The sequence below is a fragment of the Rhinopithecus roxellana genome, chromosome 1, assembly GCF_007565055.1.
Source record: "Rhinopithecus roxellana isolate Shanxi Qingling chromosome 1, ASM756505v1, whole genome shotgun sequence".
Classification (NCBI taxonomy): Eukaryota; Metazoa; Chordata; class Mammalia; order Primates; family Cercopithecidae; genus Rhinopithecus; species Rhinopithecus roxellana.
The window spans coordinates 42,193,089-42,208,142 of NC_044549.1; the positions used below are offsets into that span (position 1 = coordinate 42,193,089).

Below are 15,054 nucleotides of genomic sequence, written 5' to 3' on the forward strand. Positions count from 1 at the left end.
GCTGGTCTAGAACTCCTGACCTCACATAATTTGCCCCCCTCGGCCTCTCAAAGTGCTGGGATTACAGGTGTGAGCCACTGTGCCTTGTCATGTTTTGATTTTCATTTTTCTGATGATTAGTGATGATAAGCATTTTTTCATGTTTATTGGCTGCTTGTATGTCTTCTTTTGAGAAGTGTCTGTTCATGTCTTTTGCCCACTTTTTAATGGGATTATCTGTTTTTTGCTTTTTGGTTTGTTCAAGTTACTCATGGATTCTGGATATTAGACCTTTGTCAGATGCATAGTTTGTAAATATTTTCTCCCATTATGTAGGTTGTCTGTTTAGTCTGTTGATAGTTTCTTTTGCTGTGCAGAAGCTCTTGAGTTTAATTAGTTCTTACATGTCAAGTTTTGCTTTCGTCACAATCATTTTTGGGGGCTTAGCCATAAATTCTTTGCCAAGGCTGATATCAAGAAGGGTATTTCTTAGGTTTTCTTCTAGTATTTTAGTAGTTTGAGGTCTTACATTTAAATTGTTAATCCATCTTGAGTTAAATTTTGTATATGGTGAAAGGTAAGTGTCTAGTTTCACTATTTTGCATATGGCTAGCCACTTATGCCAGCACCACTTATTGAATAAGGAGTTCATTCCCCATTGTTTGTTTTTGTCAGCCTTGTCAAAGGTCACATGGTTGTAGGTGTGAGGCTTTATTTCTGAGTTTTCTCTTCTGTTCCATTGGTCTATGTGTCTGTTTTTGAACCAGTACCATGCTGTTTTGGTTACTGTAGCCTAATAGTATAGTTTGAAGTTGAGTAGTGTGATGCCTCCTGCTTTGTTCTTTTTGTTTAGGATTACTTTGGCTATTCAGGCTCTTTTTTGGTTTCATATGAATTTTAGAATAGTTTTTTTCTACTTCTGTGAGGAATGATGCTGGTAGTTTGATAGGAATAGTGATGAATCTGCACATTGCTTTGGGCAGTATGACCATCAGTTTGTTTATTTCTACAAAAAATTGTTTTACCATATTTTAATTGTGATTACACTGAATGTATATGCCATTTAGGGGAACAAACATCTAATAAGTGATACAATTATCAATAACATATATCTCCTTTTATTAATGCCTTATTTTTTGGTCAACATCTTACAATTTTCAGCATACAGATCTGGCACAAACTGTGTTAGATTTTATCTATTTCTTGGTTTTGGCACTGTCGTAAGTGGTACTATTTTGTTATTTCCAAATGTCTATTGCTATTCCATGGAAATACAATTGATTTTTGTATATTGATATTGTGTCTTATAATTGTGCTAATCATTTATGAGTTCCAGTATCCTTTGTGTAGAATCTCTAGGATTTTCTACATAGCCATAAAATCTGCAAATAGAAACAATTTTATTTCTTCCCTTTTAGTCTGTATGCCTTTTATTTCTTTTTCTTCCCTATTTCAGTGCTTAACACCTCCAATAAGATGTTGAATAAGAATGGTGAGAGTGAACATTTTTTTTGCTTTGTTCCTGATCTTAGGGGAAAACATTCAATCTTTCATTATTATGTATGTTAGGAGATATCTGTAGGTTGTTCCTTCACACCTTTTATCTGGTTATAGAAATTTCCTCTGTTCCTAGTTTACTGAAAGTTTTTTTAGGAATGCATGACAAATCTTGTCAAATGCTTTTTCTGCATTTATTGAGATGACTATATGGATTTTCTCTTGTAATCTGTCAATATGGTGAATTTTAGTATGGTAGTTGATTTTTTAAGTGTTTGTCTTACATTCCTAAGAAAACCCACTTAGTCATTATGTACTATCCTTTCTATATATTACTTGATTTGCATTGCCAATATTTTGTTGACAATTTTTATGCCTATTCTCATGAGGAATATCGGTTTGTAATTTTCGTTTATTGTAATGTTTTTGTGTGGTTTTGGTGTCAGGGTAATGCTGACTTCATCAAAAGTGTTGGGAAGTATTATATCTTCTTCTATTTTCTTGATGATTTTTTATAGAATTGACATTTGATTATTACCAAATAATGATGCAACTCTAGATACATTTGGTGATTTGCTTTTATATTTTGAAACTTAACTTCAATTTTACTATGATATTCAATTCATATTTATATTAATATCAAAATTATCATTTTATTGAATATAAATAATTTTACATGAAAATATGTTGTTCACTTTCCACAGGCCATTTTTCATTGCTCTCCATTACACATATAATCTTTTTACAATAAAGTCTAAGGAATTATTGTTCTTTTTCTAATCTTTAGATTTTAGTATATTGTTTAAGAAATGAACCATTGTTTTAAGCTTAGAAATGGTTTAGCACACATTAGTTTTCATTAACGTGGTATTTTTGAATCAAAATTGTATCAACAGTAGCTCAAGTGTCTGTACATTTGGAGTGATGATGATTTTTATTTAGTATACTTTAATTAATGCTAATTTATTTCTCATCTAGTCATGCAGATGGATCAATAAAATTTTGGGATGCTTCTGCAAGTAAGTTTCAAGTTTCTGTACAACAGAAACCAATTGGTTAGTATTTACTTATAGCCAACTACCACTTTTTAGGTTGGGCAATTAAAATTTCAGATATATTTTTAGCATACATATGTGGCTGTGTTACAAAAATCCATTACCTACATTGTTAGATCAGTTGAAAGTATTATCTCTACTTTACTTCTCTTCTGTAATATAAGGTAAACAAGACTAAGTCACTCTTTGTCAGCAACCTGTTATATCCACAGGAGGCATGATACATCAGAAAAAGTACCAAACTTTGTCAAATTAACTCTGTTCGAGGAATTTCCTTCACGCCCTACCTGTGTGGTCTTCGCCAAGTGCTTATATCCCTCCAGTCTTCTCTTTTCTTCCCCACTCATCTACCACATCCTTCAAAGATCAAATGATTTGATAACTGTAACAACTCTTTTTAAATTCTTGAGAATTATGTAACTTAGAGAATAAATAAGGTACTCTGCTCAATGTTGAAGGACATGCAAAGATACTTAAGACTTCATTATACTCACATATACCCTTCAGAAAAATTGTGGTCATTAGAAAAGGTAAAGAAATGCACATATATAACTATAGGGAAAACAATATAAGAACTCTAAATGCAGATTATTTAGATCAGAAATGAGAGAGTCTTATTGAGACCTGGTAGATCCAGGAAAGGTATTTTGATGGAGTTAACATTTAGTGTGAGTTTTGGAAGATAGTTAACTTTTGACAGGAATAGGAGTGAAGAACAAGTTAACAGTGACTCTAAGTTTCTGCATATGAGTAACCAGGAAGATGTAGGTAACTCTTTTGGAAAGAAGGAATATAAGAGAGCTTTGAATTTTTTAGTAAAACCAGAAAATTCAAGTAAAAATATCCAGCAGATAGGGAGAAAAGTCAGAAATGGAAACCAATGAAGAAGCAGCATAAAAGTGATGTTTGAAGCTGTAGAAATGAATAGCTTCTGAGGAAGACTACAATAAACACACAAGCAGAGGAAGAAGGTTGAATATTGACAATATTCTTAGCCCACAAGGTAGAGTCCCTTGAACAAGCAAACAATCAGCAAGAGAAAAGGATTAAAAGATCTAAACTCATGCATTCTAAAGTCCCCTTCTGATTTCACATAATAAAAAGCAAGTGCCTAAAGAGAAACTTCAAAGGGCAACAGACTTTCTGTTGATGAATCTTTTCATGCAAACTTGAGTTTGTTCCTGGAACAAAATTCATTGCATAGTGATGCCAATGCTCCTTTCCCAACACCTCAAAGTCACTTTTTGGCTTTTAAAATGTGGAGGACCCGGCACGGTGACTCACATCTGTAATCCTAGCATCTTGGGAGGCCTAGGCAGGCGGATTGCCTGAGCTCAGGAGCTCGAAACCAGCCTGGGCAACACAGTGAAATCCCGTCTCTACTAAAAGAAAAACTATATATATAAATTAGCCGGGTGTGGCGGCATGCACCTGTAGTCCCAGCTACTCAGGAGGCTGAGGCAGGAGAATTGCTGGAACCCAGGAGGCAGAGGTTGCACTGAGCCGAGATCGCACCACTGCACTCCAGCCTGGGTGACAGAGCAAGACTCTGTCTCCAAACAAAATAATAAATAAAATAAATAAATTAATTAATTAAATTAAATTAAATGTAGAGAACGCTTTAACACTTTAATTATTAGAGTGAATAACACCATTAAGCATGCATAGTAATATTTTGAGAAGGTAGTTTTTAAATAAATATTTTATCACATTTAGAATATAAATTGCAAATGATTGCAGCATGTTTAATATTTTTACTGTAATCAAGGTTAATCTCCAACTTAATGGATGTCTAAAAAAAATCACTTAGTTTGCTAACTTTGTGAAACACTGTCTAATACAGAGAGCAAAATGAATTTGAATAACTGAGTTTATATTATTATGTATCTTAGTTTTCTATTGCTGAGTAATAAATTACCACAATTTAACAACTTAAAACAATGCCCATTTATCATCTCACTGTTTCTGTGTGTTAGGAATTTGATTATACCTTAGCTAGGTCCTTTGCTCGGGGTCTCACAAGACTGTAATCAAGGTGTTGGCTGGGGTTGCGGTTTCATGAGACTCAAGGTTCTCTTCCAAGCTTATGTAATTGTTGGCAGACTTCATTTTCTTGCACATTCAGAGCTCATGGTAGCTTACTACTTCAAAGCTAGCAAGAGAGTGTTTCTCTTTACCTTCAGGGAGGGCCTCAGTCCCTCTTTTAAGGGGGCGATCTGATTAGGTTTGACTTGTTAAGAATAAGCTCTTTGTTGATTAACTCGAAGTCAACTAATGAGGGACCTTAATGATGTCTGCAATATCATTTTACTGTTGTCATGTAACATAAATAATCATAGAAATGATATCTTGACCTCAGAAGCCAGGCTATAGCACCCAATATAATCCTTTGCCCATTTTAAAAAAAATCTATTTTAGCTTGACGGATTTCAAGCTTACAAATAATTGCAAAAAAAAAGTACTATGAAATGTTTTATACTGCTCAACCAGATTCTCCTAATATTCCTTCCCTCTCCCCGGCTCTCTCTCTTACTCTTTCTCTCTTTCCTCCACACATTTTTCTCTCACACACATGTACATATATACATATAGCTTTTTTTCTTATCCATTTGAGAGTAAGTTGGAGACACATTACATACCCCTAAATACTTCAGTGTGTATTTCCTGCAAACATTCGCTTATATAACCAGACTTTAGTCATCAAAACCAGTAGATTAACACTGACACAACACTATTGTCTAATCTCTGGATTTTATTCAGCTTTTGCAAATACACACACACACATATATATGTATGTATATATATGTGTGTGTATATATATGTATGTATATGTGTCTGTATATATATGTGTATTATATATATTTATTTATTTATTAGACAGAGTCTCGCTGTGTCGCCCAGGCTGAAGTGCAGTGGCGCAATCTTGGCTCACTGCAAGCTCCGCCCGCTGGGTTCCCGCCATTCACCTGCCTCAACCTCCCAACTAAAGTAGGTGGGACCACAGGCGCCCACCACCATGCCCGGCTAATTTTTTTTTTTTTTTTTTTTTGTATTTTTAGTAGAGACGGGGTTTCACCGCATTAGCCGGGGTGGCCTCGATCTCCTGACTTGGTGATCCGCCCGCCTCGGCCTGCCAAAGTGCTGGGATTACAGGCGTGAGCCACCGCGCCCAGCCGCAAATTAATATTCTTTACAACAAAAAAATCCAGGATTATTTTTGCATTTAGGCATTGTATGTTCTGAATTTTTAAAAATCTGGAAAAGTTCCTGAGTCTTCATTTCATGATATTGACATTTTTGAGGAGTTCAGGCCAATTATTTTATAGAATTTCCTTCAGTCTGGTTTTGACTAATGTTTCTCATTATTAGATTCAGGTGATGCACTTTTCACAGGACTCATATTTAAAACTTTACTCAAGGATCCTTTGTAGAATCATAGTTCTTTTATAGAGTTATTATCATGTGGTCTCCAGTGGAAAAATATTCCCCCAAATATTCTTCAAAACAGTTCACAAACACAAGTTAGGAGAGTATATCTGACCCTTTCTTGACACAGAGCCGCTCAGAAAAGATCCCTTCTTAAATAGTTACAGATTCTTGGACTCCCAGTATTGCTAACTGGTAAATTACTATGTTTCTTATCTCAAGGAGTGTCTAAAAATTTGTTGAGAGGAGTAAACCCTCTAGGAATACCATCACCCTCTCATCTAGCAATGAAAGGGGAAAACTGAGATAAAGAATTGAGGAGTCTCTGCTAGGGAAGAATTATTTTCAGTATTCCCATTTTAGACTTTCTGAGCCTCAATATTTTCATCAATAAATAATGATCAAAATACTTCCTTCATGAGACTTTTCTGAGAATGACTCAAGAAAGCAACTATATATTCTTTGATATGTAGTATATATTCAAGAAATGTTTATTTTTTCCCTGTAGTCTCCCTCTAGCTACTGTACTATATGAAAGCGTGGCATTAAATGCTTACTAGATAAATGTAATTCACTTTGTCTACTTAGGTTTACTTTTGCGGTTTAACAAATATATTGGTAAAGCTTTAATAACATCTAAGAATTAAGTTTAAATTAGAAGATAACTGTGCTTCGATGTCTTATAGTAACTCTGCAGATGCTGTACAAGCTAAAAACTTCAAAAGTGTTTGAAAAACAGAAGGTCGGAGAAGGAAAACAAACATGTGAAATTGTAGAGGAAGACCCATTTGCCATTCAGATGATTTACTGGTGTCCAGAGAGCAGAATATTCTGTGTATCAGGAGTCTCTGCATATGTCATAATTTATAAATTCAGCAGACATGAAATTACAACAGAAATAGTGGTAAGTTATTTAAAATTTAACTTTCACTTTTACAGTTATTAAAAGAAATCTATTATCATAGATTTGACTACTACTTGGTATAGTTTCCATGAAGTGTGCACTATGTGGTCAGTAATACCATTTGTAGCATTTTAAATTATTATTGTTACTTACTATAACATATTAATAAATGGTTTGGCTTAAAAGGCCAAAACAATTCTCTATCAAACCTTAGTATTTTTTTCAATGTCATAACAAGCTTAGTATTTTAAGTTAATCTTGTTACAAATTAAACATGTCACAATTTTCTCATTTTTCTCTTTGATTTTATGTGAGTCACAGCTACCTGGCCAAAATAAGTCAACTCTACAACATGATGGTGTGAAATGTGTATATATTGTGGAATATATACCTATATATTCTTCTATATATACTAATATAATGTATAGGTTTTATACCTGTAGTTATTGATTTATTTTGTATAAAAATCAAATTAATGCAGGTTTTCTTTGTTCTATACTTTTATTAATTTTTAAGTTTATCTGATTTGTATTTTCTCATCAACTGTTTGCCATACATGATTATTTCTCAGCTACAATAAGGTTATTTTTGATGATTTTCTATGTAGCAACATTTTTATGGGATGGATCTAATTATGGGGCAACCTTACCTAATCGTAATTTTTAAATCAATGAAATACTCCACTTATTCAAAAGAATAATGATTTTATGGGATAAATTAATTCTAAATGAAGCCACCTATAAACAATTGTCCTTATCTACCTTGCCCCTTTTACCAGAATATAAAGATTATTTACTATAGGCCTGTGTGTAAGTGTTTTTACCTCAACAGCTAAAATTAATATCACCCTTTTATTATATAGTAGCTAAAAGCCAAGGCTTTGGAGTTAGATAAACCTAGGTTTTAATTCTGGCTTTCCCATTAAATATCTGTGTGACTCTGAGCAAGTCGTAAGTGAGCAGTAGAATGTAGCTATGATTCAGTTTCATCACGTGTACAATTCCCTGTGTAAATAAAATGGGAAGATGGAAGATAAAAATAAACTTGAAATACAGATACCAATTTCATAGGGTTCTTGTGAGGATTGTATAAAGACATTATAATAGTGTCCTTACTTTAGTGAGCACTCAATAATTGGTAACTGTATTGTCACCACCAGAGGTTTTTCTATAGTTTTAAAATAATTATGACAATAATTTTGGTAATAGTCCCATAATGACATTTTTGTAAGTAATTGTTTTCAATCTCAAAAATGCTCACTTTTACATTATAAGGCAAATATGTGTTATAAAATCAGCTCTAATTAAATCATTTAATGTATTTTATGCATTCATAAAGTATTTAGTTTTAAAACTTTTTTAGTTTAAAAAAGGTTTTTAGGTCACCTTTTTATTCCTATATAAATTATTATATGCTTTTTATCAAGTAATTCTGATCAACTAATTAAATTAAACAAAAGCCAAGGTAATGAAACAACCAACCAAAAATACGGAATTTCTTTTGGAAAATCTTTAGTGAATTAATGCAAAGTTAAAAATGCAATGAAAGTTTTTTATACTAAATACTTTAAACAAGTAATTTTTTTATACACACACAAACATACATACTACACACACACATACATGTTTGTGTGTGTATATGAAAAAAGTTTAATTTCTTTCATTGGAATAACCATAACCAACTTCTCATTTTATTTTATCACGTATCAAATTGTAATTTATACTGTATCGTAAAATATAGTTATTATATAAAAACTTTATCTTCACTGAGTTATTTTTCTTTTAATTCTGAAGTTTAAAAATTTACATTTTTTGTGATTGCCATTGAATATTCCATATAATTAACTATTTGATTTAGTATGAGATACTGCTCAACTTTACTATAAATAGTATTGAACTTAATTTGAAAAAAACTGTGTGAATGATTCCTAAAAAGTTATCAGGTATTTTAATGTGATCATTTATTATGACTTAGATTAAATTAAAATGATGATTATTATTGTGGCTTAGATTAAATTTAAACCTGATTTTTTTAAGTCATTAGAGGTACGACTGCAGTATGATGTTGAAGATATTATTACCCCTGAACCAGAAACAAGTCCTCCGTTTCCAGATCTCTCAGCCCAGCTTCCTTCTTCAGGGAGTCTTTCTGGGAGCACTAACACTGTTGCCAGTGAAGGAGTAACAAAGGACAGTATCCCATGCCTCAAGTAAGAGTTTCTACCAAATTTTTAAAGTTTTATATATGAATCATATGTCTTTGAAATTGTGACAAATAAAATTAATTTTCTCTAATTATCAAGTTGTTGACAAGTGATCTACAATTCTTCAGGGGTTACTCTGGTCTTCTTTTTGAACATCTGTGAAGAGGGCATAATATTTTCATCCTTCATTTACTTATATTTATATGTTTCCTTCCCAGAAGGACTCTAAAGAAAACATGGCTTTGATAGAATAGAAAGTTTGGCAGGGAGTGAAATTTGGCCACTTGCTTGGTACTTTCCAATTGAAAAAGTATGTTTATGGGGTGTGATGGCTCACGCCTGTATTCCCAACACTTTGGGAGGCTGAGGTAGGAGGAATGCTTGACGCTAGGAGCTCGAGACCAGCCTGGGCAACATAGCAAGACCTTGTATCTACAAAAAGTTTAAAAATTAGCTGGGTGTGATAGTACACGCCTGTAGTCCCAGCTACTAGGGAAGCTGAGGCGGGAGAATCACTTTAGCCCAGGAGTTTAAGGTTGCAGTGAGCTGTGGTCCTGCCACTGCACTCCAGCCTGGGTGACAGTAAGACCCTGTCTCCAAAAAAACAATAATGATAATTTTTAAAAGTATGTTTATGTAATTTATTTAGCTTTCTTGGAACCAAAAAGAAAACCAGGTTTACTATCTACTACAAGAGTGCTATATTAGAAAAAAGGATTTCTCTCATGATTGCTAGTATATTGCATAATCTTTCTTTTTTAAAACTGTTATTTATTAATAAACTAAACAAAGATTTGCATCATGTTCAATAAAACCTAAAGTTAACAAGCCCATAGTAATATTTTATTGTTTTTATGATTTTTAGTAGTAGAGTATAAATTACTACTTACTGCTTCTATACCATCAAACCAAATATTTCTAGTATTAGCCAACTGGAGAATTAAGCCTAAGCAGGGAATTTCTTTGAGCTGCATATCTACATTTGCCACTCAAAAAACTTTAGACAGCTAGTTTTCCCATTTCTTACAAATATGCTTATGGAAAATTTAGAGATAAGATTTTAGGAGCAAAATTCATACAATTAGCAGATGCTATCCTTTTGTGATTATTGATTGTCCTCTCAAAACTTTTCTTTTGAAGTACATAAAAAGAAGGAAATATGAGCAAATATTACTGGGAGGAAAATCTACAAAGAGGAAACATCATCATAAAATTTTAGCTCATGGATATATTTTTTGAAAGTAGCATCAACAGTATTTGATAATTGGTTGGTTGGGAAATATGAGAGAAGGATATTAGATTTAAAGGAAAATAAGAATCCAGATGCTAGATATATTGAACTCTTATACTGGAGGGTAGGTTAATGGTCATTTGTTTTATTGTTATGCTTTATAACTGATATATATGTAACATATATTACATTAGAAAAATAATTACATAATAAAAATAACTTAAAATAATATTCTCAAAATAAAAACTTGAAGTGATAAAGGCCAGTTGAAGTTGTCGACCTAACTGAGTGAAAAGCCACATAAAGAAATAACTAAGTAATCATATAGGACTCAGTGCATTTTGAGAAAGCTAGAAGGCACCGTCCATCTGCATGCTGCCTGCAATGCCTGGTGTTGTATACTTCTGTAGCATGATTCTATATAAATTCTCAAGATAAGTTTGACCATGTTTATTTAAACTGTGTATAATAGGATTGTTTTTGCTCTTAAAGTGTTAAGACACGGCCAGTGCGAATGCCTCCAGGATATCAAGCAGAACTTGTTATTCAATTGGTGTGGGTGGATGGTGAACCTCCACAACAGATTACTAGTCTTGCTGTAAGCTCAGCATATGGAATGTAAGTAATTAAACTTTTTTCTGATATGTATTATTTAGCTAATATGTTTGATTTTTTAGATGTTCCCTGCTCAAGTCCTAAAAATGGAAAGATCCCTCACCTGAATTTTTATTAAATTAAACAATATATAAGAATAATAATTTAAATTCACATTGTGGTTTTTTGTTCTTTCTTGAAGTCAAACCTGTGATTGTGTTCCCAATTTTGATGTTAGTAGGAGATTGTTAGGATTTTATTACACTTATACTTTATTGTTTGTTTTTATATTCTGTCTTTTTTTTCTCTTTACATTTCATTTTGGATCCTTTCTTTTGACTTATCCTTTCGAGTTCACTAACTCCCTCTTCAATTGCGTCTAATCTGATGGTATTATTTTTCAGTTCTAGACCTTACATTTGATTATTTTAAAACATCCTGTTCTCTTCCTAAATTATCACTCTTTTCTTTATTTCTTTAAACATACTGAATGTATGACTTTAAATTGTGTTACTTTAAATATGTGTTTGATATTTCCATATTTGGTATCCAGTCTATTACATTTCTTAGTTTTGGGTCACATTATATTATGTTCATGTATGCCAGTTTGTATGGTTTTTTTCTTAGTTGTTTCTGTTTTTTATAAATTGAGAAATGAACATTATAATTTGAAGTTCTAGATGATATTTTCCTCCAGAAAGTATCTGCATTTCCTCTGGCAGTCTAGGTTAAAAAACTACTGAAGGGTGAGAACAACATAATTCAAGCAGACATCAGGTCTTTGAAAGTTGGGTTTTATTCCCATTAAAGTCTAATTTAATTTCAGTTAATCCTTATTTCTAGGTTGTAGCCCTCCATAGAGGTTGTGTCAAACTATACTCCCAACAGCAATGTTTAAAATGTCTACTTTCCTACAACCTTTCCTACAACAATGTATAATCAAACTTTCCATCCTGGTCAGTTTGTTAAGTAAAGAGTAGTGTGTTATTATAATATCAGTAAAATTTTCTTATATCTTAAGTGAAATTGAACATCTTTTCCTGTTTTGTGACATTCTGTTTCTATTCTTTGTCCATTTGTCTGTAAAGTTGTTGGCCTTCATAGAGATTTGTGAAAACTGTTTACGTATTAGGGAAGTTAGCTTTCTCTATAGTGTAATTTGCAGTGATCTTCCATGCTTTTGTTTGCTTTATGACTTTGTTTAAGATGGTTTCTACTTTAAAGAATTTTTTGCAATTCTATTTTTTGTTATCTTTTATGGCTCTGAATTTCTGTCTTATTTAAAAAGTCCTTCCTCACTTCAAGATAAGAATAAAAATGTAATAAAAACAAAAAAATTATGTTCTCTCTAATATGGTTTTTGTTTCTTTTAGATGTTTAAAGCTTTAATCTATCTGGAATTTTTTAAGTATAAGATATGAAATAAGTATTAAACTATATTTTTCCTGATGAGTAAGAATTGTGCCAATACCATTTCCTGCATAGTTCATCTTTCTGTGCTTATTTGGAATCACCTTTTATCAAATAATACATTACCTTATATATTTCACTTTTATTTCTGTACTTCCTAAGCTGAGTCTTATAAGCTCCAAGAGAATGCCTTGAAACCATCAGTAAGGAGTCCATGGAAAAAAGTCTTAACTTTGAGTACCTGGAGTTTTCTTCAGGGGGGTGTGGAGGATATATGTGAACATAGTGCTTGCTTCTTGACTAGAATATTATTTGATGGGAAAGCTGGCAACAACAGTTGATGGATGATGGGAGAGGAGGAATGGACTGTGGGACAGCCTATTGTTTCATTATTTGATATGGTAAGAATATATGATTATTCTCTAGCCCAAGTAATTACCATGAAAGATAGTTGAGCTCAAGCCATCTTCTGAGTTCCCTTCTCTAGAAATTGACCTGTAAAGACAAGGGGACTTCAGAATTCAGAGACTATAAAGATGTATCACCTGGTTCAGAAGCTGAAGGTTGTTAGAATAGGTCAGATAAAAAATACATTTCCCTCATAAGGGAACTGTGGAGGTGAAAGTTGTTACAGAACTTCTGAATAACTTACACTTGTTTGAAAATAACAGCTTGGACATCTATCTCATAGAGCGCCTCCACTGCCAAAATCCTAGCTCATGTGGCTACTAGAGTAAATTCCACCAAGTTTTAAAGAAAGAAATTGTACAAGTATTACATTAAATATTCCTGAGAATTATTAACGATGAAATCATGTTCATCTCATTTTATGAGGCCAACAAAACTTGATGCAAAAACTTGAAAACGGCATTACAAAAAGAGAAAGTTGTAAGTCTATATCATTTATGAACATAGTTTTAAAATCCCAACCAAAATATAGATAATCTAGCAATTTAAAAAGGTAACATATCATAACCAAGTTTGGTTTACACCAGGAATTCAAGGTTTTTAAACATTTTAAATGAATCAGTGTAATTCATCACATTAACGAATAAAGTAGAAAAACTATAGGATGATCAGGAATGCAAAAAACAGAAACATCTGATAAGATTAAATATCCATTTATGACTTCAAAAGAAACTAATAACTAAAATGGAAGGAGTTTTTCTTAATCTGATACATTTTAGCAAATATGCTCTATGGTGAAATGTTAGAAGCTTTGTCTTTGAGGAAAAAACAAGATAAGTGTCTTAGTCTATTTGGGCTGCTTAAAAAGATATCTTACAAATGGGTAATTTGTAAAAACCAGGATTTATTGCTCACAGTTCTGGAGACTGGAAAGTCCAAAATCAAGGTCTCAGGAGATTGAGTGTTTAGCTCTCTGCTTTGCTCTCTGCTTCAAAGAGAGCACCTTCTAGCTTTGTTTGCACTTGGTAGAAGGAGTGAACAAATTCCCTCAGACTTCTTTTATGAGAAAATGAATTCCATTAATGATGGTGGAGACCTCCCAAAGACCTAATTACCTTCCCAAGGCCCCAACTCTTAGTACCATCACCTTGGGGATTAGATGGTCTGAATTTGGGGAAACACAAAAATTCAGACCATAACATTGTGAACCTGCTTCCCAACCTTTGTGTCCTTCTCATATTTAAAATACATTTATTTGATTCTAATAGCTCCAAAAAGTCTTAAAACATTTTAGCATTAACTCAAAAATTTCATGTTCAAAGTCTCATCAAAATATTATCTGGGCTGGATGTAGTGGCTCACACCTGTAATCTCAGCACTTTGGGAGGCCAGGGCAGGTGGATCACCTGAGGTCAGGAGTTCAAGACCAGCCTGGCCAACATGGTGAAACCCCATCTCTACTAAAATAGTAAAAATTAGCTGTGCGTGGTGGCATGTGCCTGTAAACCCTGCTAATAGAGATACTGAGAATCGCTTGAATCCAGGAGAGAGAGGTTGCAGTGAGTTGAGATTGCACCATAGCACTCCAGCCTAGGTGACAGAACGAAACTCCATCTCAAAAAAAAAAAAAAAAACAAAGTCGCCTAGACTCACGGTATGATTCATTCTGAGGCAGATTCTTCTCCAACTGTGAGTTTATGAAATCAAACAAGTTATATGCTTCCAGAATACAATAGTGGGATCAGTACAAGGTAAACATACCCATTCTGAAAGGAAGAATTAGGAAACAAAAAAGGAGTAATAGCTCCAAAGTAAGTCCCATAAAACTCCCATCTCCCTGGGACAGAGCACCTGGGGGAAGAGGAGGCTGTGGGCGCAGTTTCAGCAGAGTTAAACGTTCCTGCCTGCTGACTCTGAAAAGAAAAGTGGATCTCCCAGCACAGCGTTTGAGCTCCACTAAGGGACAGACTGCCTCCTCAAGTGAATCCTTGACCCGCGTACCTCTTAACTGGGAGATACTAGCCCGCATGGGTCGGCAGACACCTCGTACAGGAGAGCTCCAACTGGCATCTGGCAGCTGTCCCTCTGGGACAAAGCTTCCAAGGAAGGAACGGGCAGCAATCTTTGCTGTTCTGCAGCCTCCGCTAGTGATACCCAGGCAACAGGGTCTGGAGTGGACCCCCCAGCAAACTCCAGCAGACCTGCAGCAGAGGGACCTGACTGTTAAAAGGAAAACTAACAAACAGAAAGGAATAACATCAACATCAACGAAAAGGACATTCACACAAAAACCCCATCTGAAGGTCACCAACATCAAAGACCAGTGGTAGATAAATCCACGAACATG

At 33.7% G+C, this 15,054-nt stretch overlaps 1 protein-coding gene across 4 annotated transcripts in view; it reads left to right on the forward strand.

The window, feature by feature from the left end:
• Nucleotides 1-15,054, forward strand: part of STXBP5L (syntaxin binding protein 5 like) — a 468,757-nt gene that overhangs the window by 303,525 nt on the left and 150,178 nt on the right. For all 4 annotated transcript variants that reach the window (XM_030941686.1, XM_030941695.1, XM_030941689.1 and 1 more), the window contains exons 15-18: nucleotides 2,455-2,495; nucleotides 6,644-6,861; nucleotides 8,898-9,070; nucleotides 10,788-10,913. In XM_030941686.1, coding sequence (XP_030797546.1) covers nucleotides 2,455-2,495; nucleotides 6,644-6,861; nucleotides 8,898-9,070; nucleotides 10,788-10,913 — 558 coding nt within the window. The remainder of the gene's footprint in view (nucleotides 1-2,454; nucleotides 2,496-6,643; nucleotides 6,862-8,897; nucleotides 9,071-10,787; nucleotides 10,914-15,054) is intronic.